The 27977-nt window shown below is 55.6% G+C and overlaps 1 protein-coding gene across 5 annotated transcripts; it reads left to right on the forward strand.

The window, feature by feature from the left end:
- The first annotated feature begins 1147 nt into the window (after nucleotides 1-1147).
- KANSL3 (KAT8 regulatory NSL complex subunit 3) lies at nucleotides 1148-26772 on the forward strand. 5 transcript variants are annotated; one of them, XM_076358771.1, is made up of 22 exons: nucleotides 1148-1400; nucleotides 2834-3004; nucleotides 3783-3873; nucleotides 4186-4371; nucleotides 4517-4648; nucleotides 4978-5094; nucleotides 5700-5801; nucleotides 5957-6028; nucleotides 6362-6436; nucleotides 7360-7517; nucleotides 8424-8487; nucleotides 8993-9193; nucleotides 9478-9634; nucleotides 11017-11094; nucleotides 14344-14535; nucleotides 16252-16336; nucleotides 17293-17447; nucleotides 17918-18030; nucleotides 18660-18879; nucleotides 19119-19252; nucleotides 23626-23788; nucleotides 26019-26772. In XM_076358771.1, the coding sequence occupies exons 1-22, from the start codon at nucleotides 1156-1158 to the stop codon at nucleotides 26600-26602; spliced, it is 3495 nt and encodes a 1164-aa protein (XP_076214886.1). In that variant the 5' UTR covers nucleotides 1148-1155; the 3' UTR covers nucleotides 26603-26772. The 5 variants fall into 5 exon arrangements, with proteins under 5 accessions (XP_076214886.1, XP_076214889.1, XP_076214887.1 ...); XM_076358774.1 differs by lacking the exon at nucleotides 14344-14535; XM_076358772.1 differs by lacking the exon at nucleotides 11017-11094.
- The last annotated feature ends 1205 nt before the right edge of the window (nucleotides 26773-27977 follow it).

The following is a 27977-nucleotide window of genomic DNA, read 5'->3' on the forward strand; positions in this document are numbered from 1 at the left end:
TCACCGTGTCCATGTGTCGCCATGGCACTACAACCCCATTTCTGTGTCCCCCCATGTCCCCATGTCACTGCATCCCCGTGTCCGTGTGTCCCCATGTCTTTGTGTCACCACATTCCCGTCCCTGTGTCCTCACATCCATATGTCCCCATGTCACCACATCCCCATGTCCATGTGTTCCTATAGAAGAGTCCCCATATCTGCCTGTCCCCATGTCCTTATGTCAGCGCATATCCATGTCCCCGTGTCCTCATGTCCCCATGTCTGTGTGTCCCTATGTCCCCATGTCCACATGTCCCTATAGCACTGAGTCCCCACATCTGCCTGTCCCCATGTCCCCACGTCACCGCATCCCCATGTCCGTGTGTCCCCGTGTCCCCGTGTCCCCATGTCACCGCATCCCCATGTCCATGTGTCCCCATGTCCCTGTGTCCCCACGTCACCGCGTCCTCATGTCTGTGTGTCCCCACGTCACCGCATCCCCATGTCCGTGTGTCCCCGTGTCCCCGTGTCCCCACGTCACCGCATCCCCATGTCCGTGTGTCCCCGTGTCCCCACGTCACTGCATCCCCATGTCCGTGTGTCCCTATGTCCCCGTGTCCCCATGTCCCCATGTCACCACATCCCCATGTCCCTGTGTCCCTGTGTCCCCACGTCACCGCATCCCCATGTCCGTGTGTCCCCATGTCCCCGTGTCCTCATGTCCCCATGTCACCGCATCCCCATGTCCGTGTGTCCCCATGTCCCCGTGTCCCCATGTCCCCACGTCATCGCATCCCCATGTCCCCGTGTCCCCATGTCCCCACGTCACTGCATCCCCATGTCCATGTGTCCCCGTGTCCCCATGTCCCCACGTCACCGCATCCCCATGTCCCCGTGTCCCCACGTCCCCGCATCCCCACGCCCGCCCGTCCCCGTCCCCGTCCCCGTCCCCGTCCCCGTCCCCGCGCCCGCACACTCCGCTCCGCGCTCCGCTCTCCGCGCTTTGACCCTGCCCCGCTCCGCTCCTCTCAAATCTGGCCTCCGCGGTTTACACCCCGCCGCCTCGCCGCGCATGCGCCGGCCGCGCCCCCTCAGGGGGGCGTGGCCGGCGCATGCGCGGCGCGGCGGGGCGGCGGGCCGGGCGCGGCGGGATGCGTCGCGGGGGGCGGTAGGGCCATGTCGCAGCGCGGGGGGGATCGCGATCGCGACCGGGAGCGCGATCGCGACCGGGAGCTGCAGTGGTCGGCGCGGAGGATGGGGACGTCGTTGCTACTGCAGCTGTCGGTGCACGAGCGGGAGCTGGACCTGGTCTGCCTGGACCACAGCTACGCCAAGCCCTGGAGCGCCCACCCCGACGCCAGCGCCGCTCGTCCCACCCGCATGCTCTTCCTCACACCGCGGCGGCAGCCCGGCACCGCCCTGTGAGCCCGGGGAGGGGGGCGAGGTTGGGGGGGGGAGTGGGGGGCTGAGAGGCCTAGGGGGGGCTGGGGGGGGGGAGATTGTGGGGCGGGGGGGGGAGGGTGCTGTGGGGCTGAGGGGCCTAGGTGGGGGCTGGGGGGCTCCTGAGGGGCCTGTGGGGCGGGGGGGGTGGGGGGGTGCTGAGGGGCCTAGGTGGGGGCTGGGGGGCTCCTGAGGGGCCTGTGGGGCGGGGGGTGTGTGCTGAGGGGCCTAGGTGGGGGCTGGAGGGGTCCTGAGGGGCCTGTGGAGCTGGGGGGGGGGGGGGGGGGTGTTTGCTGTGGGGCTGAGGGGCCTAGGTGGGGGCTGGGGGGCTCCTGAGGGGCCTGTGGGGTGGGGGGGGTGGGGGGGTGCTGAGGGGCCTAGGTGGGAGCTGGGGGGCTCCTGAGGGGCCTGTGGGGCGGGGGGAGGCTGCTGAGGGGCCTAGGTGGGGGCTGGGGGGTGTTCCGAGGGGCCTGTGAGGGGAGTTTGGGGTCTGTGGGGCTGAGGGGCCTAGGTGGGGGCTGGGGGGCTCCTGAGGGGCCTGTGGGGTGGGGGTGGGGTGGGGGGGTGCTGTGGGGCTGAGGGGCCTAGGTGGGGGCTGGGGGGCTCCTGAGGGGCCTGTGGGGGGGTGCTGAGGGGCCTGGGTGGGGGCTGGGGGGGTCCTGAGGGGCCTAGGTGGGGGCTGGGGGTGTCCTGAGGGGCCTGTGGAGCGGAGGAGGTGGGGTGCTGTGGGGCTGAGGGGCCTAGGTGGGGGCTGGGGTGGGTTCCGAGGGGCCTGTGAGGGGAGTGTGGAGCCTGTGGGACTGGGGGGAGTCTTATGAGGCTGGGGGGCCTGTGAGGGGGGAGTCTTATGAGGCTGGGGGGCCTGTGAGGGGAGAGTGTAGGGCTGGGGGGCCTGGAGGGGAGGCTGGGGTAGGTCCTGAGGGGCCTGTGAGGGGAGAGCGTGGGGCCTGCGGGGCGGGGGGCATCCCGTGGGGCTGGTGTGGTGGTGGGGGGAGAGCGTGGGCTGGGGAGACTAGAGCAGGTTTTGGGATCCGTGGGGAGCAGTATGGGCCGTGGGAAGGTGTGGGGGCTGAGTTGGGGGTCTCGGCTCGGCAGCTTGGGGATGGGCTCGAGGCTGGTTTCACAGCCCGGGGGTCGGGGCGGGAAGGGGGGTTGTGGCCAGGCCTCAGTGGTTTGCTTTTAGGGTCAAGGTGTGGGGCTGGGCCTGGGGTCAGGGGTGAGTTTGGGGTGAGGGATGGGGGTGCGCTCAGGGTTGCAGCTCAGGGGCTTGGTCTTGGGGTTCGGGGAGCTGCCTGGGCTCAGACAGGGAATAACCAGATACCTGGTTATGAAGCTCGGTGGACTTTTCATTGTAAAGCACGGCAGACCCCAAGGTGAGCGATCCCCTTCTCTAAAGCGTAATTATTCCTGACAGCGAAGCAGATATCCCCATCGACGTCGAGACGGTGACGCCCACGCCCGTGCCGCTCTATGACAACCAGAAGGCGCGCAGCGTGATGAACGAGTGTGAGCGCCACGTGATGTTCGCTCGCACGGATGCTGACGCCCCTCCGCCGCCGGACGACTGGGAGGAACACATCAACAGGTAGCGCGGGGATAGCAGAGAAAAGAAATTCAGGCGCTAAGCAGCCGCCCGTCGCGTGGTGTGGGGTGGTTTTTTAGTGCGACTCGATACGCGGTGATGTTCCTAAACTGAATAATGCTCAAAGAAAATGAATTCTCGTGTCTGAATTCCTCGTGTGCCTGCTGTGAAAGCTGTCGGATTTAATGGTAGAGGCTGGCCCCGCTGTTGAACCTCTCCCCCACGCTTCATGTGAAGCTGCCTCCTCTGTTTGGAGGAGGTTGGGACAGTGAGTTGGTAGATTACACGTAGATCCTCAGCTCAGCCATATTCCGATGTCAAAAATTAAAAGTGAGGATCTGTATAAATTAAAAACCCTCCCTGGAACTGCAGCTGAGCCAGTTCACGGTCTTGACGTTATGAGGAATGTTGGTTTGTTTGGTTTTTTTTTTTTTTCCTGGGCAGTTTGTTTGAGAAACGTGGTGATAACCGATGCTAAAAGGAGCGATTAGTTTGCTCTCATTTATTGCTTCTGCTGTTACTCTTGCCTTTCTGATGCTTACACGTTCACCGACACACCCTGGTGACATTTAAAACCTGGTGTTTTTTATTGAGCCATCCTATAACTTAAATCCTCACTAGCGAAACTCACTTTGTCCATAGCTGTAAATCGGTTCCTGAGGCTGTGATCGCAGCCGATGCCTGGCTGTGCGGCCGACCGCCTTGGGAACGGGCGGCAGCTTGCAGGACCTGGAGGTCTGTGTAACAGTGACCTGCGTTTCCTCTCCGGTTTTCTCAACAGGACGGGTTGGACGATGGCCCAGAACAAGCTATTTAATAAGATTCACAAGGCGCTGCAGTCTGACAGGCTGGCTCGCTTGGCTAACGAAGGGGTAAGGTCTTCTACTCCCTGTTTCGCTTTCCAGCAGAGTCGCTGCCAGTGTGTGTTTTTATCAGTCCTTCCTAGCAAAGCCCGACTGAGTCAAGATGAAAGTCTTGGCCTTTGGGTTGTGTAGTCTTAAGAAACAGGCAGCTCTGGGCTTCCTTTGAGGCATGATTTTGTCCTCGCTGTGAGGATGTTGGTCTTTGCTTGCTGCCAGAGGACTTTGGGCTGCCCAAGCCGATACTTTCCTGTGGCTTGGGATGCACGTGGCACGCTTGATTTTTCCCGTAACTGTGTTTCTTTTTAATTTCCTGGTTTTTAGGCTTGCAACGAGCCAGTCCTGAGGAGGATAGCGGTGGACAAATGTGCTCGGAGGGTCCGCCAAGCTCTGGCTAGTGTGAACTGGGACACCAAACTGATCCAGTGGCTTCACACGACGTTAGTGGAAACCCTCAGTTTGCCAGTGCTGGCTGCTTACTTGGATGCTCTGCAAACGCTTAAAGGAAAGGTGATAAAAGCAGTGCAAGACTTTGCTATCGCTTATAATGTTCTCCCTTTCTAAAGCTCGTTAAAGGAAGCCGATGGAGTTGTTATCCTTTTTCTGCGGAGTGGCTGTGTGCGTTTTCTCAGTCCTTTCTGGCCTCTGGTTTCAGATCCCCACCCTGATCGACAGGATGCTGCTCTCCTCTACCGCCAAGACGGGGGCGGCGGGTGCCGAGGCTCTGTCTCTGCTGCTGAAGAGACCTTGGGACCCAGCAGTGGGTGTCTTGTCGCATAATAAACCAGTGAGTGCCTTTCGGGGCTTGCAGGGAGCGAGAGGTTGGTCTCCCATCGGCTTTGTTCTTCCCATCCTTCTGCTGTCGTCTTCCTTCCACCTCTGTCTTGCTTCCTGGGCTCTTTGTCCTCCTGCTTTAGACTTGCTCGATGAGGGGGACTCCTGTTGGACCCATTCCCGCCCCCCGTACTATCCTGAGGTAGCTTTGGCTGGGGAAAATGTGATCCATTAACGAGCTGTGCAAGATCCCTCCTGCTTCGTTGTGCAGGCCGGGCTGGGCAGCGAGGTCTCGGGCAGGGAAGTTGCTTTCCCTTACACGTCTCTCGTTGAACTTTGTAGAGCAAATTGCCTGGTTCCCCCCTCATCCTGATTGCTTCCTCTGGACCCTCCAACTCCATGTTCCCCACTTCTCGGCGGCACCGATTCTGGCAGTCGCAGCTTTCCTGCTTGGGAAAGGTTCGTATGGTTGGTTTTGAAAGGAGGGAAGTTCAAACTAGCAGCTGTGCTAGACTGCAGCGGCTGAGCTTGTTTTTATAAGCCTTCAGTGCACCAAAACACTTGGTTCTGCCGAAAGCGGAGGCTGGCATCTGCCACCTGCAGCGTTTACCGTTTGAGACACTGCACAGGGGATGAAGCTGCCCAAATCCGATGCATTTGGGGTCTCTCGCTGACCAAAGTCACCCATCATCCAGCAGTTTAGATTTAGTTTAGTTATCCTTACTGTTACTGAGGATTGATGAGTCTTCCGGTAGGAAGGGGTTGGAGGAGAGAGACTACAGGTCACCTTAGTCCTCTGCCTGGATACAGAGCTGCCCACACGCCTCCTAATGTGGCAGATATACTGGGTGTATAGGAGCGAGGAGAGTAGCAGAGGTTGTCTCTGTGGGGAATTCTCCATTTCCTCTGTTTTTAGTAGCTAGAAGCGAATCCCGGGGGAAAGAGGGAGAGAGAAAGCACAAGCTCATGCGTAAACCGGGTTCCAGTCCGTGCTAATTGTTGTCGGTACCTGTTGTCCCCAGTAATGCCTTCGTTATTTATCGATCTTTCCTTTCAAACCGCAGGTCATTCCCATCGCCACCCACCTGTTGAACAACGGCAGCGGGGTGGGAGTGTTGCAGTGTCTCGAACACATGATCGGGGCGGTGAGGGGCAAAGTGGCGGAGGTAAGTAAGAGCGACGGAGCCCGTCGGGGAGCCTTTGCTGCTCCCTTCAAACTATTCGCCTTGCCTTTAGGTGCTGTGCCACCCCAGTGCGTTGTCCCGTTGTCTGTCCCTCTTCTCCGTCCATGTCTGTTTCGTTTTATTTCTTTCTCCCGTAGATTCACAACCACTTCTCCCACAAGCCGATCATCCTGATCGGGTGGAACACGGGTGCCTTGGTGGCCTGTCACGTAAGTACCCGATTCCTTTGCATCCTCTCAGAGCCCACTTGACAGCTTCAGTTCAGAGTTAGATTTGAATTACTGTTGCGTTTAGGGCGCTGCCGGGGGTTCTTCCCATCCCTTTTCTCTTTCCAAGGCCTGGCTTTGAGACGGACATCCTTTCTGGTCGTGGGGGCATAAGCAATTTGAGTCATTCAATGTTTTTTCCCCGCTCTTTTAATCAACAAAGCAAGGTCTAAATACGGAAGATATTTCTGTGCCCGGCAGGAGCCTGGCAAAGCAGCCTTCGCACCCTCGATGCGCTTGACTGTTAGGATGCTGATTGTTGCTTTTTCTACCCAGGTTTCAGTGATGGAGTATGTCACTGCCGTTGTGTGCCTTGGATTCCCGCTGCTCACCGTTGATGGCCCCAGAGGGGTAAGGACCAAAGGGAGATGGAGCCATTTAAAGAACCGTCCTTTTTTTTTTTTTTTAATCTCCCTAGATTGTTTCATAGAATCGGGCTTGGAAGTCCAGTGATAATTGGAAGATTTTTTTGAGGAATGTCTGTGTGATTTTTATTTGGAGGAGGTGTGCCCAGCAGGTGGGACCGTTGCATTCGTAGTAGGATTCTTGATGCGATAGCAGGCGTGAGAGGTCCTGCGTTTGCTTGTCTCTGTGACATGTTCTTGCAGCTCCTTCCCTGGGGTCTTGTGTGCGGGTCGCTTGTTAACCGTGTCATTTGGCACCAGGGATGACGACTCGGGTTGATTTATGTGGAACCCCAGTTGCTCCTTTCTTAGCTGAGCAGCGCGTGTGACTGGGTTGGGAATGGTTACGGTTGTGCTAACGAAATGGCTGATTCTGAGGGTAGTGGAAATCTGTATAAAAGACGTTTGCTGGAGCACGGTGCAGCTCTCGAGCAGAGTTTTCTTCCGGACTCGGTACGGCTGTGTAAATCCCATCGGGGGCTCGCCCCAGGAAGCTTCGCTGTTGGCGCTTCTTCAGCCTTACCCTGGGTTTGTGCGGCAAAAGCTTGGAAGGAGGAAAATGCAGTGAAATAGGGTTTCTGAGGGGGAGGGCATCAGCCTCAGCTGTTAATGAGTAACAGCACTGTGTACTCATTCAGCTTTTGAGTCAGTCTTTCTCACGAGATGTTTAAACAAACCGCACAATTCATACTTCTCTCCTTTCAGGACGTGGTTGGTATGTTCTGGGATTGCACGTGAAGCACTGTCTGCCCCTGTGGCACGTGCCTTCCCTTTTTGGAAATCCTCATCTGATTCAGAACCGTGTTCGGCTCCGAAGACTCTGCGTCCTGAATCAGTCCTTCTGGATTACAGTTCCCCTTGCTCTTGCAGGATGTTGACGATCCCCTCCTGGAGATGAAGACCCCTGTCCTCTTTGTGATCGGTCAGAATTCCCTGCAGTGCAACATCGAAGCGATGGAAGATTTCCGGGAGAAAATACGAGCCGATAACAGCATGGTGGTGGTGGGAGGAGCAGATGACAATCTCAGGTAACGGTCTGCGAGATGGATACTCTCTTCCCAGGAACGCTGGGCAAGATCTGACGCGTACAAAAAAAAAAAAACCCACCCAAATTTGGTACTGAAACTCGATGGGAACTGCATAAAAATGCTCCGTCAAGGTCAGCTTTGTTATTCAAAACCTGGTACGCTGGATAGAGGGTTGGCTTTCTGTGACAAATCTGCATCGTTTCTCCCAGTGGTAAGTTAAAGATTCAGGGTACAGTGTGGTATGACACCAGAGCAAGTATTTCCTTTTTCACACCGCCCCTGGCTCTGGAATAGGTAGCTTTTGGAGGCTGTGCACAGAACTGGGGTAAGGGAGGCTGTAAGAGCCTTGCGGGAAGCAAGAAGCTCTTAAGGTTTCTGTAAACTTTGGAGCTTGTTCTCCTGTCACCCTTGTGCGTGTTTAGAATAACTGCACCAAAAACCTGAGCAAGTCGTGTGTGAGAATAGGGTTGGCCTGATGCTAGAGCTGGACCTGGCAGCGCAGACGAGGTTTTGGAGCATCGTATAAGTCAGAAATCTATAGTAGGGATAATCGGTAAAGGAGAGGAAAGAAAGAAGCGTAAAACTCCGATACTGGGTCTGAAGACAGAGCTCTGAAGGGAAGGAAACGTCGTACTTGCTTTGCGAAATGCTTTGGGGTGCTGGGCCTTTTTCCTCAGTCACCGAAGTTTGTCTCGGCGCTTCTGAGGGATGAATCTCATCTTTCCAGTAGACGGTGCTCTTGAGTTGAGAGCTGACGTTGCTGGCTCTTGCCTTACTCTTGTGTCTAACTGGGTGAGGGAGCGAGCTTGCTGTCGCTTGAATCTTACTCTCCGGTGAAGAACGATGTTGCTAGTGTGAAAGCGGAAAACCAAACGTGGGTTGACTTCCGTCTGTTTTTTTTAATAGGATAAGCAAAGCCAAAAAGAAGTCGGAAGGCCTGACCCAGAGTATGGTGGACAGGTGCATCCAGGTAACCACCGCAACCTTCCTTTTACACTTCATATCTATCAAAAAAACCCTGTGCTGAAATGTCTCGGTGACCACAAGTTACAACCTTACTCCCAGGATTGGTTGGACGAAGGTAATCTATCTCCTGAGTGGGATTTTGAAGTGGCTGTCTCCGTTCAGGAGGAGAGACGTGAGCGTCCTGGTAGCGCACCTTAAACAAAGAGCAGTTTTCTGAGTCTTCCGGTACCTCTGCCTGGGGAAGCAAGCAGTACTTTGGGGAGCGTTGGAGAAACCATCGTGTTTCTCTCCCGTGTGTCAGAAATCAGAGGAGTGTGAGCTTTAATGAGAAAGCCACGGTCTACCTGTAAGGTTTTACGGTTTCTTTTTGCGGGATATTAAACCTAGAGAACCTTATCCGTTTGTCCCTTTGGGAATCTTTTGTTCTTTTTTTTGTTTCAAGCTGTGAAGATCAGTTGTTTAGAGACCTGCACACCACTTAGTCTAATTATTTGTTTCATCCTTCCTAGGATGAAATAGCTGACTTCTTGACCGGAGTCCTCACCCGAGCGGAGAGCCACTCGGGCTCTGATCCCCGTGACCTGGATGCTGAGAAGAAGAAGAAGCCGCGCGACTCGACCAGGAGGGATCTGTCGTTTGACTTGCCGGAAAGAACCAGCAGGCCCGCCTCGCCGGCAGCCAAAGTGCCCGCCTCACCTTCGGGCTCGGAGGTGGGGGCTTTCTCTGGGATACTTTGAGCTGGGGAAGGCTGAGGTTGCGTAAAGAGATGCTTTTGTACCGCTGAAATAAGCGGCGAGAGACGTGGTTAGTGTTGGAAGAGGGAGGTGAGAGGATACGGAGGGACTGATGGCTGGCGGTGGGGCAAACGAACCTTCAGAAATAGAACTGCTCCAGCAAAAGGATGCACGTTCTTGCCTGCGTGCTGCTACGCTCAGGGTTACGACTGCCTCTTAGGGAAATGTGGGGGTAAGAGGTGTACCTTCTCTTTGAGCAGGACTTATCCAGCGTCTCCAGCAGCCCCACTTCAAGCCCCAAGACTAAAATGGCTGCCGTGTCCTCCATCCAGAAGCCCAGCCAGATCGGCACCACGCAGCTGCTGAAGAGGCAGGTGCAGAGGACAGACACTGTCCTGACGCACAAGCAGGCACAAGGTAATGCCCTGCAGCTTTCCCACCCTCTGCCCTCTTAGCTTCTGGATTTTTGGTCTTTATCTGTCCTGACGCGTGTAGGTTTTTGTCTTCTGAGTCCTGTCTTGAATTCCAAGCTCCCCGTGGCAGCTTTCTCTACAGCTCGGTCCCCCGTCACTGTCATCCGAAGGCAGCAGCCTGTGGAGGGTTGAAATTAAGTTGGAAATGGTGTTTTTGCAGCTTGCGGAGCCTTGCTGCTGTTCAGAGCGGGAAGGATTTTCACTTGCTCTGGCTGACCAAACCGCCACGTAGCCGTACTCTTAATTCTTTTTCAAGTGTGAGCCCCTTGACTGGTGTCTCATATCCTTGAAGGCTGCTTGGGAGGGAGACTAAAGGTGCTCGGGAGATGGTTGAGGCTATTGAATTGTGACCGAAACAGTGGGGTTTGGGTAATTACAGAGTCATCCTGCATCAAATGGCAGTGGAAAACCTGCTCTGAATAAGAAACCAGCTTGAGCTGTGGGGTTTTTTTGTCCTGTTAGGTGCTGATTAAAAACCTTACGGTGCAGCTTCAGTCTGATTGTCAACGCTGTGAATGTAGGTAATGGTTTTGTTGATGATGATCCCTTCTGGCAGATATCAGCGGCACCTGGGGAATAGTTCTCCATCCTCCCTTCTCTCCTTATTTCTTTGCTCAAGACAGATCTGAGCAGGCTTATTGTTGCCTCCTGCAACAGCGTGACCCTCCACATTCTCTAAAGTCTTTCTCTAACTCAGGCGTAGGCTCCAGGGGGAAGTTGAAGCTTGGATCTCCCTTAATTTCTCAGACCATGGCCTAAAGAAATCTATTCCTTTGTTGTTGTAGTTGAGGGAGGCAGTTTCTAGGTAGCACGCGGGAGGCAGGAGGAGGGTCGGTGGAGTGGGGTGTGTCGTGGCCGCCTTGTTTTGTCAGGAGCGCTGCTGCAGCGTGGCTTCTGGCCTGCGTTTCGTGGCCGTAGCTGTTCAGGGATGCGCTGGCTGACGTCTCCCAGCTGCTCTCAGCTTCTCGGCGCAACTGCTCGGTCAAGCTAGCCGTGCCTCTCGCAGCCAAGCCTGCTCTCGTTCCCTGGGCGCTGGACCTTTTCCCGATGGCTGTGGGGCTGGAGAGGGCTCATGCTTTTGAGGTGTGCTCTCTCTGAAAGCTGGGATGATGCCCTTTCTAGTGTCGGATGTGCTACGCTGCCGTCCGGAGAGGAGATCGGTGTGTCTCCCGTTGTACCCCGTGGCTGGATGAGTCATGTCCGGAGCTCTCTGCCTGCCTGCCTGCTCCAAGGTCTCTGTCTGTGGGTCGCAGTGGTGTCCCTGGAGTTCCCTGTCCCCCTCCAGAGCCGGGCTGTGATACTGTAATTCTCTCTGATTCATTTCAGCTCAGTTCGCTGCTTTTCTGAAACAAAACATGCTGGTGAGGAAAGCTCTTCCTCCTGGCACCTCTTCATGTCTCTTTGGTGAGTATCTCCTCACTTCTCGCTGTCTCTCTCTCTGTCTCCCTCCTTCTCTCTGTCTCTGCTACCTTCTTTCATCGTCTTCCTCTTCCCTTGCATTGGTTTGGGGATGTGGCCCAACGTGTCCCCTTGTCCCCCTGCTTTTTGCTTTCTCGTTGCTGTATTTGAAGCTAAAGCAAATGGCTACCTGAGAGCATTAACTTTTCCTGAGCTCTTCCCCTTTCCCTGCTCCGGTGGGTAAATACTGCTCTTCGAGCCGTGTAGTCTGGCAGTCAGTTTGCTCTGATGGACTAAAACTTTGTGGATGATGCGGTGACTTTTTTGTGATCGCGAGTTTAACCCTTTCCTGTGCTGGGGCTGAGAAGGGGATGTGGACACTAGCCCGAGAGACTCTGTGGGTTGGCGGAGCGTCCCAAACACGTGGAGCAGCAAAGCTGTCCGCGGGAGCAGAAACGAGGGACTACCAAGTGTCTTGGAAGGGGCAGATGCAGACACGGGGAGCGGCGTTTCTTCGCCAGAGAGAGTTAGAGAAGAGCAGAGACGTCAGGGAGAGGGATGGCTTTGGGAAGACGGTGATGTGGTGGGAGAGGGATGCTGTCTGGACCAGGAGACATGCGGAGGTGAGCAGTCTTTAGTCCTGTCGCGTCTCGTGTCGGGTGCTGGCGCACGCAGAGAGGTGGACCTCAGTGTGTGCGGTGCTCTGAGGGTTAGGGATCGAGGGGCGAGATCCACAGCGTATCTAAAGATGCGTTTTGATGTCTCGAATGGCAGTGACTGTGTGGATCTGGGATTAGGAGAGGATGAAATCCAAGGCTTTGGGAGGCTGCAGTGTCATCACGTGAGCTGTCAGTGTCAGTTCTCCATTTGGGTGACGCCAGGGTGCTGAGAGCGTTGACGTGGGTGAGAACTGCCTCTCTGCAACACCCCAAGTGCCAGTGCTTTTAATTCGACGAGCCAAGCGCTGGGTGCAGAGGAGCTGGTGGTACTTTGGCATGCTGTGTAGAGACTCCTAAGATACAGGCTCCCTGCTTGCCCTGAACACACAGGAGATACAGTCCAAACTGCACGTATACAACCGTGGTAACAAGCTCCTGAGGCAAGCATTGGCCCGAGCTGATTGTTTTAAAGGTTTCTTTCTCCCTTGAGCCTTGTTTAAAGGTTTCTTTCTCCCTTGAGCCTTGTTTTGTGCTCTCCCCTGTGTGATGAAGTTAGCCTGGGAGCGCACGTGGAGCCCTGCACTTACCTGGAGTCCTCCCACCCAGCGTCTGCTGGGAAGAGAAACCGCAGTGGATGTTACCCCGCTGGTGGGGAGATGTGGAGAGGCTGGCACCAGCCTGGCCTGCCTTTTGATAAGATCAAAAGCCGATTAAGATCTCGGGGCTCGTTACTGTGTTGGCTTGGCTGCTTGAGCCGCGAGGTAGGAAGCCGGGGCGCGTACGTTGGGAGCATTTGCTGTTATTTTGGGAGCGGGGTGCTCCTGCCGAACACGCAGCCAGCCCCCTTCGCGGCAGGGGTCTGCGTGCCCCTGCACGAGCAGAAGCAGCCTCCGCTCTCGCGCGGTGGGGACACAGAGGGACGTTGGGTCACTGCTCGGCGATGCTTTGAGGGGCACCTAATGCCACTGCCTGTGCATGTGCCATTGCACTGTCCTGCTTGGCTGGTGGCACTTGGTGGGGGGGGCTTTGGTGCCTGCGGTCTGTGCACGCCTGATGAGGTCTCTCTGGACGGTGATTTGGACGATGCATGTTTGCAGGTGGGCGGGAGGCACGGGAGCGTTGCGCGAGCGTCACGAGTTAACACGCTCGAGCCACAAGTCCGGCCATCGATAGCAGCACAGCAAGCTTGGCGCTTGTCTTGGGGACCAGAGCGGCCCCAAAACGCTTGGAGTCACCTGACATTTAGGGATTTGGCTTGTCCTACGCCCACAGTTCAGAGGTATGCAGGTGGTGTGATACGCAAGGAACGTACACATACATGTACACATGCACATCTATATCAATTTTATATAATATATACATATCTAGATATATATATAAATAAAAAGGTATGTACATCTTGGCCTCTAGGCTGTTGAATACACGGCTTAGATGCCCAGGACCATCTATAAAGAGGGAGTTAGCTGGCTCAGCAGTGGTCTGCAGAAGCTCTCGATGGAGGGGGCTCTCCGTAGCTTTGAGCTGAAGGCCTTTCCTTTCCCCCTTGCCGCAGATCGCGGCAGCGCTCAGGCGTGGTGGCGGCTGCGTTTTCTGAGCGCTGCCAGGCTGCGAACGCCACGGCGGGAGGCAGATCTGCGCCCTCGTTTCGACCCAGTCCACCAGCGTTTCAGGCTGGGGCCGAACGATCGTACGCCAGCGGTGGGAAACCTGCGGAGAACGGATGGGCAGGATGTGGCAGCTCGTGACCCTGTTTTGTTCCTGGGCTGCCCAGAGGCGCTTGTCGTGGGTCCTCTCTGCTTTTTCGGATAGCCCTGACCCCGGCAAGCTTGTGCTTTAGGCAGGACGAAACGGACGCGACGGGTCAAGGACATGGCAGCAAAACGAGCCGTTGGTGCGGAAGGGAAATCTCAGCTCGCGGCTTTTCTCCCCTAGTACCGAGCAGCGTAGGGTATGTGGGGGCTTGGCTTTGCTGCAGCACCTTTTGTGCTCGCGGCTGCTTCGCTTAGTGCCTCTAAGAAACCTGTACGCTTCAGCCCAGCTCCCGGAGGGCTGGTTACGAGCACTGGAAGGGATGTGCCGAACAACAGGCGTACAAATACCTTTGCTGGTGTGTCGGAGGAGGAGGCGGGCTGAGCTCTAATCCCAGCGTTGGCACCAGCTCTGCAACTCTCTGCGCCCTCGTCCCTTCACCTGGAAATTAGGGTTGTTGGAGGGGCCTGATGCCGGGATTGATTATGCCGCGCTTTGAAATGAAAAGCGTTTATGTGGAGATGTGTTATCGCTGTAGGCATCCATTTCTCTTTGCTGCAGAGGCAAGACAGACTTTATACGCTGTCCTGCCTTAGCCTGTGAGTAGCTTAAGCTAAGTCCTGGCCCTAAGACAGCAGCTTAGGGCACGCAGAAGTCAGCGTAGGTGGTGAAAAGGAGAAGCGTGGGTTCCTGGTGCATGGGAGATGGGTAAAGCTGGCATGGAGGGAGCTGTGGAAGTGTGCATGGGCATGCGTCCCTTCTCCACACCTTGGTGCGCACAGTGGAGCAGCACTGACCTCGAGGGATTGGCCATCAGTTTTCAAAAAGCTACTTCTGTGTCCCCTAGTTCCAGTCTCCTCAGAGCACTCGGAAGGGGCTGAGAAAGATGATGTGCGTATGCAGCTGAAGAGGCATCAGACCCCCAGCCCGACCCAGTGCACCAAATCCTCCAAACGAGCCAAAATCAAGGTGACCATTGTCTCTCACGGAGATGCTGCTGGCGTGGGGAACGGAGCACCCCTCACCACCCAGGCAGAAAGTGAGTTGCGATTGCATAGCTGCTTTTTAACCGGAGAGCGGGGTCGCGGCTGTGCCCAGACCCGCTCCTCTGGGGCACGGCGTGGGGAGGGGAGGGGAGCTGTGATTTTTGCTACTTCTGGAGGAGTTAGCTGCAGAAAACAGATGGAGGCTCAAGGTGTGAGTGACTTGGGGACAGTTGGGGAAGTGTGGGGCTGACAGCACGTAGGAGCTTGGCAGGAGCCTCTGTTTTCCATAGCAGTTGGGACTGCATGCTCCAGCGCAACGCTCGACCGCAGCCTTGTGAGCTGCGAGGCGAATTTTACGCCTTCCTCTAAGGCATCGAGGCCGCTGCTGGAAGCAGGATGCCGGTCCTGGCGGACCCCTTGCTCCAAGTAGGTCGCGCGTGTCTCTGGTTCTGCTGCCCGCTCCTGCACGAAGCTCTCGCCTGGAACGCGCTCCTGCTTTAGGGACGACGGCGATGTTCCTCCCTCTGGAAGACCTTCGTGCGTTCAGGCTTTACGAATCAGCCGAGTGCCCCGCTCTGCTGTTCCCCTTCGGGCCTGAAGTCTGGCACAATACGCGCTTGATACACGTATAAATAAACTCCAGCTCCTCTCCTGCCTCTGCAGCTGGGAAAAGCCACTGTGACGAGCGTTGCAGAGGTCCCTGCAGTCCAAGAAGAGGCGATGTGCTCGGTCTTCTTCGCCTTGAGCCTTTGCAAGGAGGCCAGAAGCTTTGGCTACTGTCACCCTTGTACCTGAAGGACGTTGCCTTGTCGCTGCCCACGCTGGCGTATACGACTTCCTCATGTCAGAGTGCAGAGCCCCAGATACGTAAAGCAGTCGCTTGTTCTTAGCGTTCGCTCGATGCAGTGCAGGACTGAAAGGCCAGCGTCTCCACTCTGATAGGAAATCAGAGGTTTTCAAAGCTGAGAAATAATTCTGCTCCTTTGGAAGCATCTCTTGGTTAATTTAACAGTTGTTTTGAACTGTGAAAATGAACTAAGAAATACACATCCTTTTTTTAAGGTTACAGTTTATCTTCTGGCAGCTTTGAAAAATCTCTGGTTTCCGGAATCTTTTTTTTTTAATTTTCCAAACTTTACTTCTTTTCACAGAAAGGAAATGAATTGCAGAAGTAAACATGAACCAAAACAAGAATTCCCTCTTACCGTGTGTGAGCAGGAGGAATGCGCAAGACAAACGCAGTTGTATCCCAAAACGGCGCAATAAACAAATATTGTGACTCGTCGCATCCCTGTGTATTTTGTAAAGTGTCTCTAAAGAATGCTTACAAAATCGATCGCTAGCGACCAGCCAGATCCAAATTAGTCGGTTGAGGCGGTAGACCTGTGCTGTGATGGACTAGGAGGAGGGGATTAGTGGAGAGAACGTTTAGGAGAGAGATTTGCATTTGGTGGTGAGGGCCTGAGATTTCACTGCTTACAGATTTTGAAGCCGATTCCTTCCATCCCGTCAGTCGTAACACTTCCACAACGGCAGCTTTCCGGTTTTTATTCTCAGCTCTGCTCTGTTTGATACACCCGATCTCCCGTAGCGCGGTGGCTGGAGCGTGTGTTTATGGCTGCAGCGGAGGTTTCCTTGAGAAGATGCTTTGTGAGCAGGATGAGCCCGTGGCCTGCAGCGCTGTGTCTGCGGGGAGTTGTGTGAGAAAGGGGGAATCCCTAAAGGCTCGTGGAGGGGAGAGAGTGAGGTTTCTTCTCTTTCTTTTGCAGTTGTCGCTGGAAAGCCGGTCCCCATGGCTGTCGGCCAGTCTGTGTCGGGCGCAAAGGAGCTGTCAGGACTGCTCACCACCCCCAAGTGAGTGCGACTTTGTTTTTTAGAAGCTGTGGGTCTTTTTGACAGGCTGCTGATGGGAAGCACGGCGACAGGGCAATTTCTGCTTGTGGAGCTTTCTGGTATCTTGCTTATGACTGGAATTTTCTGAAGTGCAGGAGACTCTCAGGCTCCTGAAAACTATTTGTCAGCCGGCAGTCGAGTCCGAGAATGGCAGAAATGGGCAGAAGTAGAAGGTATTGTGGCTGTTGGGCTATATTTCTGTATGGTTTCCCAAACCCGAGTTTGCTTATCTCTGTCTTTTGAATGACTGTGGTGTCTTTGCCAGAAATTCAGCATTGTCTTCAATCCTTCCCTTCATTCCCTCTGACAATCAAGCATTTTTTTTCCAAAGAGAGGGGATAGAAGCCTCAGTATTGGTTCACGAAGTTGATTAACTGGCCGTAGGGATTTCTTTTGGGGAATGAATCTGACGTTGACCTCTCACATCACTTTTTTTCCTTTTAATTCAAACCAAGCTTTGGAGAACCAGACTCTGACTGATCGGGGAGGGGAGAGGAAGAAGAGCTGTTCTCAAATAGAAAGTTGGTTTTAAATGGGAAATGTGTCACTGCAAGGTAGATTGCTTTTGTGTTGGGTTGACGGTTGGACTCGATGATCTTAGAGGTCTTTTCCAACCTTAATGATTCTCTGACAGAGCCCTTGCAGCACCTAGGTAGGCACACACATATAACAAGCTCACTTCCAATTTGGAAATACATGGATTTTGCCTTAGGTGCTCCTTGTTCTAGCTGCCGCAGTGGACACAGGGAAGCTTCTCTCGCTTTGGGTTTTTGTAGCTCGTCAACTCCCTGCCTTACGCTTCCAGGAGTCCCGCTGGGTTGCGTTAGGCCAGTGACAGCTCGCTGTCAAAGCCATCTTCGCCTCGCCCTGTGCAGTTTATCGTTAACTGGAGTCTTTCTCTTCTGCTCGCTTTGTAGGCTGAGTTCGGCAGCAGAAACCTCTTCCACGAGTCCTGCTCCGTCTGCTGTGATCCCCAGCAGCACGGCGCCCAGCGCGTTCCATGCCCTGCAGAGCAGGCTGGTGGCCAGCAGCGCCCACTGCATGCAGGCCCAGCCAGCCAGTACCCTCCAAGGTACCTGCCTCTCTCCATGTCTCTCTTGTGAATATAAAAGGTAAACCAGGTTCAAAACCATTCGGTGGATCCCCTTTCTTGCATTCCCTGGTTGCTCTGGGTTTGGCTGAGGCAGCTTTTGTAGTACTTTGCTATTGCAGAGCCTGCAGAGATCCAGTGGGATGCTATAGAGCGAGGCTGAAGGCGCAGTAGGTGACCTGTTACTTGTGTCGTTGGTAAGAATTGATGCCTTGAGATACCAAACCCGACCTCCTCTTGCCTCCCGGGTTTTACAGCTAACCTCGTTCGTAGCTGCAGCAATGAAATGTGTTGGACTGTGTGCTAGTAGGATCCCCGCCGACCTCGAGGCAGGCTGCTTGGGATGCTGCCCTTTAAAGAACAGTTTTGCAGACGCCTGCCGTATGACAGACCTGGAACTGCATGCTGGTGAATTCTTCAAGCCTGATTTTCTTTATCCTTTACTTTTTTAGGAGCAGCATCTGCCAGCAGCCTGCTGCAAGGGCTGAGCTTCAGCCTGCAGGACATCGGGACCAAGTCATCAGCCCTTCCTGCCAGCGTGGCTGCTGCTGGGCCACCTGTGCAGGTATGCAGCCTGCAAACGTCAGAGATCCCTCTCTGGAGGGAAGCTGTACGGAGGATAAAGCGGTAGGAGTCAGAGGGAACTTAGGCAGGCCACGTTTCTTCCAGAACCAGAAGAGGTGAGGGATGGTAGGTGTGAACTGCAGCTGAAATGATGCATCCAAGCCTTGGTGGTGTGCCGGGGGCTAAGGGTTCCCGTACGTGGCGTGAGATCTAGGAAACAGAGCGGTGGGAAGTTGTTTCTAGGCGGCCACCTAGAGAATGCTGAGGAGTTGGAGAATGGACGGGGGGGATCAGCGGTCTTTCTCCTTCTTGTTCTTCTGGGAAAACGCACGCCTGTGACCTCTCGGGCGAGCTCCCCATCCCTGCAGTTTTGAGGCAACCTCTTTCAGAACGGGTGGCTTCGTTAGAAGTGGAGCCACAGTTTCTCCCAGTCATGCTTTCAGGTTGAAATGAGTATGTGCAGACTGGAAGGGACAAGTTTACTTGCCTTTAGACCTGCCTGTGGCCACCAGACTGAAGTGTGGAAACTCTGACCTCTAAAGACCTCTAGCTTCTGCGTGAGGGAGAGGCCGTGCTATCCCGGCATCCCCTTTCCTTCCAGGTACTCAGTGCTTCTGCTTCTCCTTCCAGACCTCAGCTGTGAAGACGCCCGCGCCTATCCAGAACCTGAGTGCCATAACCACGGGCACCGGCACAATTGTCCGCACCATCCCGGTTGCCACCTCTTTGTCTCTGGGAGCCTCAGCGAGTGGGAAGCCCACGGCCATTCACCAGCTGCTGACAAATGGGGGACTGGCAAAGCTGGCCAGCAGTCTCCCTGGCTTGGCTCAGATCTCCAACCAGGCAGCAGGTGAGGGAGAAGGGGGGGACAGGCGTGCGATGCAGGCGCTTGGAGCGCCCCATCACCCCGAGACCAGCGTTTCCAAAGCTTATTTTGCCTTTGAGCCGTAGCTACGGACAGCTGCCTGTGCTAGCAATTTCTGAGCAGCTGCCTCTAATAGAAAGAGGCTTCTGATGTGGCCCCTGGTTGGTGAACGTGGCCTCCGCAATCCCTGTGTCTCAGGGACGTCTCGCTCGCGTGTTTTCTAGGCTTGAAGGCCCCAACGACCATTACTGTGACGCTGCGTGGGCAGCCCAGCCGCGTGACCACGCTTAGCCAGGCTGCGATGGGGACTGTCCAGCCCCAGCTCGAGGAGCAGCCGATGCAGACGCAGGCACCTCAGGTAATTTTTGGCATCTTCTCTGTAGAGAAAGTGCCCGCTGCTGCTCTTCTGAGCTTTTTCTGACCATCGTAGTCAAGAGCAGATACAGCTGTCGTGGGGAAAGTGTTCTTGGTCACAACTCTTGGGTGTGATGAGCTTTGTCGCTTTGCTGAGGCTGCGCAGAAAGGGGCCTCGCCAGGCGGTGGTTAAGGAGACCCAGTTCATCTTCGTGTCCCTTAGTGGCAGCGTCGATTGTGCTCGATACCACGCTAGTACCGCACCGAGGGAATCTCCAGCTAGACTTCGAAAGCTGACATCAGCATGGAAATTGTTACTGAAGCTCCAGGCTTTCTTGGCAGTAACAGGTTTTGGTGGGAGGAGGAAAGCTGCTTGTAGAGTGTTCAGGCAGGAGAGTGGGTTGGCTGTGCTGTCTGGAGCCGTATTCCTCTTGAAAATGCTGCTTTTGACTATTAGATGCCCTGATGTGAGGCTGGGCCCTGTGGGTGTTGGGGATACTGTACTCTTTCCTTCTGCAGGTCCCCAGCTCCTGCTCTTTCTCACTGCCGTGCTCTTGAAACCAATATATGAAGTGCTGAGCGTGTGCTCCAAGGTTGTATCTGTTCGACACCGATCTCCTTTTGGAGGTGGATCACTGGGTAGGAAAAGCTCTTACTATTTGGACTCTCGGCGCGTGCCAGGTACTGTCTCAGGGATCCTGGCTGCCTTCCTGCTTCCTAGGTTAAGTCTTGGCGCGGTTGAGTCGAAAGCACAGGATGCCAAGTCGGAGAGGGGTTTTTTGTTGTTGTGAATGTAGCGGTCTTGGGTGCTGTAACGTGGACCTCTCAACCCCAAATCCTGGAGGTAGCAAAAGGGGTAAATTTCCTGCAGATGTATCCTCGGGCTCCGTCTTAAACCACTGTCAATTTTGAGATGGATCCATAAATGTGAGGGTGGAAAGGTTGGCTCTGACTCCCTGCACCGGCCGGTTGGTCAGCGGTGGCTGTGATGTGCCATCAGCGAGGTTGACCCGAGCTCAGATGGCTTCCCCGTGGTCCCAGCTCCCGTGCTGTACAACGCTCGGGTCTCTCCTGTAGGTACTTTCCTGGATGTGGGGATGGAGGAGAAAACGGGCAGCCCAGGCCTGGGGTCTGCCTTACGGGACTGAAGGAGGCATTGCAGGAAAAGGGCTGCTGGTTGCCTGACTATATACTGAGGGGTATAACTGACTGTCCAACACACGCTGACTGTAGTGATTTGAGGCAGGCATTTGCAGGGAGAAAGTAGTTCAAAGAACAAGTCAGCAAGCTCCCAGAACGATAAATGCTGCAGCTTGGGCAGTCGGACGAGTGTGGAGCGTCCAGTGTGGGGATCAAGCTCCAGTTCCCAACAGGGATTAACGAACTGGCACTGAAGGCTGAGGATGCCAAGATGACTCCAGATTGGCCGGGTTGGTTTGTTGTGGGGTTTTTTTCCCCTCCTACATGTGATTTTCCTACTTTTGATAGCACTAACGCGGGTCCCGGGCAGGTAAGCTGGTGTAGGAGGGGCAGAGCAATCTTCGCTTTGTAGATGAAGCTCTGTAGTTTTGGTCCCCGTTGCTGGGCTGGCTTGAGTTGCGGGCAGCATCGTGGAGGCAGGGAGCACGCTTCTACCCCTTGCTGCTGTCTGCAGAGGCTGTTTGAGGTTGCTTGAAGCCCTGAGATACATTTAGGGAGGTATTATCCTAAAGGTGAAGCCTTTGGATGGAAGTTGGGTAAGTATTAACAGCAGCAGCCATAAATCCTTAATTTGACCTGCGCTGCTCTAGAGCTGGCATTGCATCCACCGTGGCCGGTAGTTTCCACGCAGAGTCCTGGTTTACTGCTGGTTTAAAAGCTCAGATTTGGGAGCATCCACGTCCTTCCTCCCTTGACTTTTCTGTGTTTCTTTCGGTCACTTTGCTAGCGCGACAGAGCCTGCGAGCATTGGCAGAGCTGAGCTTAGAGCCGGCTAAGGTAGAGCTCGGAAACACAGAGCTAGTGACGCTCGTTGCACATCCCACCTAAGCAGCGGGTGAGTCGCCGTCGGAGGTCTGAAACTCCTCATCCATGTTGGAGGCCGGTTTTGTGCTCTTCAAAGGCTGCTTAAGAAACCATTGGAACTGGCGTGCTTTCCTTTACATCCTTTGTTACCTTTGAGAGGCCCTAAATATCCAGCAGAACAGTGACTCCGCAGTGTAATGACACTTGGTACGGATGAACTCCAGGGTTAACGAGTTCACGTACGGGTTAACGTTTCAAGGCGGTGGCACTTGGAACTGGATATTGGATTGTACGCTGTGACTTTTACCTACGGTGCTGAGCTTGTGTGTTCAAGGTAGCGCTTAATTGTGTGGCCGGCTGCGAGAGTTGCTTCAAAAGCAAAATGAAAGCTGGCTTTTACAGGAAATGGAATGAGCTGTGTGTTTTTTGTAACTAATTATAGCCCTTGACATCAGCTCGTGTGTACCTTTAGCACATAGGATTACGTAATCTAGCAGGCCTTCCTGTAAAAGAGCAAATTTACAAAAGGCTTTGGGGGATAACGCCAAGGGCTTAAACTCTTCTGTTTTCAGCAGTAGCCAAAGCTGTTGTTGGTTGGGTTCCCTTTGAAATTCCAGCTGACGGCTCCGGCGTGCCTGTGCAGGAAGCGTGAAGCCCACGCATCGGCTGTGCGCTGTGATTTTTAAACTCTGGGGGCTGGGGCGATGCCGGTAGCAGCTGAGATGCAGTTTGAGTGGGTAACTTTTCCTTCCCCCGTGGGCATTAAACGGGAGGCGGAAGACTGAGGAATCTCCCTGGGGAGTTTGGTGCAAATGCTTTCTGTGAGTAGCAGAGTGAGAAGAAGCAAGAGCGTTTGGGTGGCTTTAAAGTGAAAATACAAGCAAGCTTCAGCTTCTCTTTTCAAGAAACTGCTCCACGGTGGCTTGAACGTGGCTTTTTGTATAGGTTCCCCCCTGTAGCATGGTTATGTCCTGAAAGTAGCTCCATAAAGTGTGGAGTGATGCTGGTGCTGGGTCACGCTCTTGTTTTCTGCTTAGTGGCACGAAGATTCACGCTGCGATGACCGGGGCTGCGAGCTGAGATCGTAGTTTGAGCTTTGGGCAAGGGTCTCTCCCAGATGGCACGAGGAGAGCTCTGACTCCAGCCCTTGCCGCTGCCCAGAGCCGGCTGCTGGTGGTGGATGCGCTGTAAGCAGGCAGTAAACACCTTTCTCTTCCCGAAGTCTGACCCTTTCCACTCCCAGGGGCAGAAATACTGATTATAGCTAACGGAGCACCGTTAAATTGCTGCACAAGGTATGGAAAAGCAGGCTGCGACCTGCATGAGCATCAGGTAGTGGGGGGGGGGGGCTCAGACTTAAGCTTAAGTGGTTCTTGTCAGCGGTGGAGGAACGTGAGCAAGCTGGCTCGGAGAAGTCTGACCGAAGAGGTGGGTGTCTGCTTTTGTAGCTGGAAAAGCTGCTTTGGAGCTTGAATTATGTCATCTCAGGGCTGTGAGGGCTCCCAGGGAGAGCACAGGAGCGCATGCAGTCGGCTCTCTGCAGTATCAGGTTGCAGATGCACTTGGACGGAGCTCAGGCGAGTGAAGCCGACCCAGAGGCGTTTGAAGAACCCCTCGAATGGGGGAATTTCCAGGTATTTCACTGAAGCTTGTCAGTGCTCTCCAGGGTGTGCTGCCATCTGCCTTAGGACACGAATCCAAACTCCCCAGTTGTCCCGGTCTTGGCCATCCGTGGACGTCTGGTGGACACTGGTGCTGTGTAACCAGCTGGTTCTTGTCAGAGGGGCTTGTACGTCTTCGTCAAGCAAGAGGGAAGCTCTTCTGATGCAGAGGACAGTGTGTGCTGTTCCCAGTTTTTGCTGGGAACTACTACTGGTAGTTAGTTTAGAGTACTGGTAATAGCGCGTCATTCTTGCAAGTGGGTCTTCACGGTGCGGGAATCGTTCTCGAGCTCCTGGCTGTTGCTTCGCTCTCGCTGCAGAGGAAACAAGGACTGATTTCCCTGACAGCCAGAGATGGGGATAGAGCCATCCCATAACGCTCCAGAAAAAGGCAACGAGTTTGTGCCGGTCTCAGCCCAAGCACCGGCAGCGGTGTCGGTGCTGCAGATGACACCATCACGCTTTTAAAATACAGATCTCTCTGGATTTTCTCTCGGTACGCGTTTTTCCTTGGGCTTGGTAATGACTGGTCGGAGTGAGGGCAAGGCTAGAAGAAGCAGGGAGAAGGCGTGCTCTGATTTTTTTTATTATTATTTTTTTTTTAGGTGAGGGCTAGCGCAGGTCCCGAGGGATGGTTGCAGCCCCCCCGCAGATGGTGTATCCTCGGCAGCGGGGCACTACCAGTAGCTCTCCGTTACTTTAACCCTTCCAGGCTCCAGACGGTGCTGTTGGGAACCTGGCTGCCCCAGCTACCAGCGCCGCCTCTCCTGGCAAGCTGCTGTCTCAGATGGATCTCAGCAAAGCCCAGGCTGGCGCAGAGATGGCTCCCGCCGACCCCGCGGCACACCTGACCTCCGCCGCGGCAGCACCCGTAGGTGAGGCGCATGGCAGTCGTGGGGCGCGGGCAGCCGGCCTGGGGACCAGAGCGGAGGCCGGGTTGGAGCCATGCCACCGGGTGACGTGTGCGGAGTCACTCCGGGGAATAGCTGCCTGAATGCTGTTTATTTTTAAGCCCGTCGCTTTTTTTTTTGTTGCCCCCCCCCCCCCCTTCCCTTTAAGTTAGGTTCCCCCATGGATTCTTTGCACAAGGAGTTTTGCCTCAGTGCAGCTGTTTTTTGAGCGGTTGACAAAGAGCAGGGTGTTAAACTTGAGCCCAAACACAGAAGGGATTATCTGCAGTTTGTGTTTAGGGCCCCCGTCACGCGCTCGTAGCACTAAGCGCTCTCCCTGCTGCCTACATTTACTTACCTTGCCTGGGGAGAGCAGACCCATCCAGTTGCAGCTAAATAAATATTGCAGAGCCACTACCCAGCCGGTAGCCTCAGACTTAAAAGGAATAAAATCGACACAAAGCGGTGAGGCGGTCCATTGCGTCCTCAACGGCTTCTGTACCAAAGAGCCCGCTGCCAGCCGAGCCAGCGCTTTCGTTTTCCTCGGTCCAGCCGATTTCCGAGCAAGCGGCAGGGTGAGCAGGTAGTCGGCACTCGGGCCAGATCCGGCGGTTGAAGTTCAGTGGGGCTGTGCCGGTTTCCCGAAGGGCAAACGAGGCAGCTCTGCAGCGTCTCTGTTTTACCACGCAGTCGGCTTTGCTTGCGGGCGTTAAACCCAACTAACCGACCTCTGCAGACCCTCAAACTCTGCTTTTCTCCCCCAGGACTCAACGGGGAGGTGCAGAAGCACTGGGCTTTAAGTCCTCCTTCTGTGTGGTTTCTTTTTTGTCTTGTTCCTTTTGTTATTTGTCACAACTAGTGGATGAAGTTAGATCTGTGGAGGACTTGTACCTGCTTTCGCTGGAGGTTCAGGTTGGCTTTGCATCCCGCGGGGAGGACTAGTTTCTAGGAAAGCTGCTGGAGCGGCAGGGCGGATTGAGGTGTTAGCGCAGGAAATTTTCCGGACTCTTAGTTTCATGGAGCGGTCGTTGCCGATGTCTTAACGGCATCGTCGCGTGTCTGTGCCGCTTCCCCAGCCCGCGTAGGGGTGGCTGGAGTTGCCTGTTCCCGCCGTCCTCCTGCCCTTCCAGCCTCCCTGATTCCCCCCGGGATGGTGGGGGTCGGTGGTCCCGTCCTGGTTAGACGGTCGGTCGTCAGCCTTCGCTCCGTGCCCTCCCCGCTCGAGGCACTTCATTTCGGAGAGTTTCACGCCGCGCTGGTGGCGTTCGCGGCATGCTGTCACCGCCGATGAGCGCGAGGGACATCGCGGTGTGTCTTTTGACGCCGCTACATCAGAGAGATATGGTGCGGTGCGCCAGGCGACCCAGCTCCTCGGTGCGGGCTGCTGAGGGACGGAGCAAGTTGCAGCCTTGGGCGACTGCAGGGGCAAACCACGGGCTGCTCCAGGTTGGGGTCCTTCTGGCCAGTGTCGTCTTTTAACCAGCAGCGGGTCTCCAGGCTTTTTCCCCATCCCTTGAGCGCGTCTGAACCCAGTGATTAGATTTCAGTGAAGTCTCTCTCCCCCCTGTTGCTCTCTGGGCTGTGGCTACTGTAGATGCAGCTGGGGAGCCGACTCGGACGGGGTAACCACCGCGATGCAACCTCTGCCGTTGCCTTGGAGCACAGAGGCCTTCATTTCACAAAGCCTAAAGTCTTTTAGCCGCCTCCTGGGGTGGAGCTTGATGAGGGTCTGAGCACCCCCAGCGCTGCTGGTGGGACGGAGCTGGAGATGCCAGAGACGAGCAAGAGCTTGCCTTGAGCCGGGCGGCTGAGAGCAGCGTGAGCTCGGTGTGGTGTGTGGCAGCTCGGCAGGTAGGATGGGGCAAGATGGAGCCTGCTTGGCTAAGGAAGAACCATGATATCCTGTCCCAACGGGAGGGGACTTTTTTGGGGAGAAGATCAGACCCTGAAGGAAGAGAGGGGCTTCCTTGGGGGATCTGAGCGGTCTAGGAGGGGAGCGGTGCTGATGGTGCCCAAGTTTGGCTGTTGCGCTTTCCTCGCCCAGGCTGTGACAGCGCTGGGGTTTGTTCTGGGGTCTCGCTCTGGAGAGCGGTCAAGGCCAGGTCTTTCCGTTCGGTCTGAAAGCCTGCGACTCCGCCGCTGCGGCTGAGGGCTGCAGCCCAGGGTGGGCACCACGTCCCCGTGGCTGCTGACCGTGCTCTCCCCTTCTCCGCAGTGACCACCACCAGCCCCATGAAGACGCTCTACGTCATGTCGGACGCCAAGCTGTCTGCACTTACCAAGTCTGTGATGGGTGAGGCTACCTCTGTCCCCCTCAAACTGCCGGGCATCCAGCCTTCCTCCTCCTCTTCCTCCTCGTCTGCCAGCTCTCCCACTGGCACCGTCACCTTCGCCACCTCCCCCTTGGCCAGCGCCCCTAGCCCTCCCGGCAGCCTGGTACACTCGAAGGTGGGACCTGTCCTGCAGACCGCTTCCAAGACCGTCATCCTGACCTCGACGCTGGCCACGATGAAGGGTGATGGACCCCTGGGGCACATCGGAGAGAAGGTCAGCCTGACCAAGAGCGCCGCGGCCCTCGGCCATGCTCTGGGGGCAGTGGAGACCCTGGGGAGGGTTCCCTCCGTGGTGGATGACGGGAGCACCATCATCCACACCAGAGAGACTCTGGCCAACAGACACTTGCTCCCCCAGGGTGTGCTGCCAGGAGGGGCCGGCACCACGCTCATAACGCTGGGCAGCAGCCTGGCCAGCTCCTCCATCATTGCCACGGCGGGGCCCACGCTCGGCCAGAAGCCGTAGGGACCCTCGGGACCCCTCGGCTGCGACCGGGCACTTCGGGAAGACTGAGCTCGGCTGCGGGGTGGGAGAGGAGCAGCAGCCCCGTGGGCACGGGGAGCTGGTTCAGGCCGGAGCAAACCGGGGGGATGTTTTTCTGGTTTTGTTGCTGTTTAATAAAACTTTTTTTTTTTGTTCTTTACTGACTTCATTGCACGTGTCCCTTCCAAAAGCGGCTTTGCTTGCAGCCCAGCCCTCGACCGCTTTTGTCGAGGGCCAATTTCTCTTGCCGTGAAGGCGTGGAGGGACAAAGCAGCCTTGTGCCGGCAGGGAAGAATTCGTGCTGTGGGTCCTGGGAGCAGGCTGGGCAGCAACGAGGGCAGCTCCTCCCGCCTGTGCCGTCTGCCGGTACGTCCCTCCTCTGAGCAGAAGCTTCAACTGATTCCTCCTACTATTGGGAATATTTATACATGTGCTGAAAAAGGCTCGACTTTAACCTGCCCTGAGCCTTGACTTAACCTTTATGGTTGTGTTTGCATTGGCAAGCAGGGGTAGCGCCGGGCACCTGGGCAGCTCGTGCTCGAAACGAGGGAAGCAGCAGAAGGGGTGACACAAAATGGGCGCCGAGATAATGAGGTGAGGCCGAGTTCGGCACCGTCGAGGGTGGTTTGCCAGGGCTCAGGACAAGTGGTTTCCCCACTGCCCCCCCGGGGCTGTCGCTGGCCTCCGGGGCTTGCTTTCGCAGGACAGAGCTTAGGGCTGTGATTTGGTGGGTCTTCTTGTGGTTATCGGGGATAATCCCAACGCTCTCTATGTCTCCGTCCCCTGCTGCGGCTCTGCTGAGCCCCTCGACCGTCGCTTCCCCGGAGGGACGCAGGGCGTGATGCAACGTTTGCCGGCTGAGATGCTTTCGGGGAGCGTCATTCTCGGCAGTGCCGGGGCGGCCCCGGTGCTCCCCCCCCCCCCTGCCGAGGGCAGGCACGTTTCCGAAATCTCCGCTCACTTCCTCATCCTGCCGGCTCGTGAGAAGATTCCGTTTTTGGCTCAGCTTGGCCGGGACAGCACACGCCAACGGCAGAAGCAGGGTGGTTGTCACAGGGAGCCTGAAAACAGAGCAGGGGAATAACCATTTTCCCCTTTGGCTGTATTCGCTCGTCGTGAGAAGAGGGGAGATGCCGCGAGTCCCTTCCCACCCCTCCTGGGCCAGACACACGCCGCTCCAGACGCTGTCCGGCTTTTCGGGGACTGTCCTGCTTCGCCTTCGTAGCCTCTTGCGCACCGGACTTGGCGCCGCCATGACGGTGAGTAGCCGTCTTGAGGATGCTGAGCTTTGCCAGCACCCCAAACCCTTTCTTCCCTTTCCCCTGGGGTTTTGTGTGTGTGTGTGGGGAAAAACTGG

Source organism: Aptenodytes patagonicus, chromosome 24 (genome assembly GCF_965638725.1).
Source record: "Aptenodytes patagonicus chromosome 24, bAptPat1.pri.cur, whole genome shotgun sequence".
Lineage (NCBI taxonomy): Eukaryota > Metazoa > Chordata > Aves > Sphenisciformes > Spheniscidae > Aptenodytes > Aptenodytes patagonicus.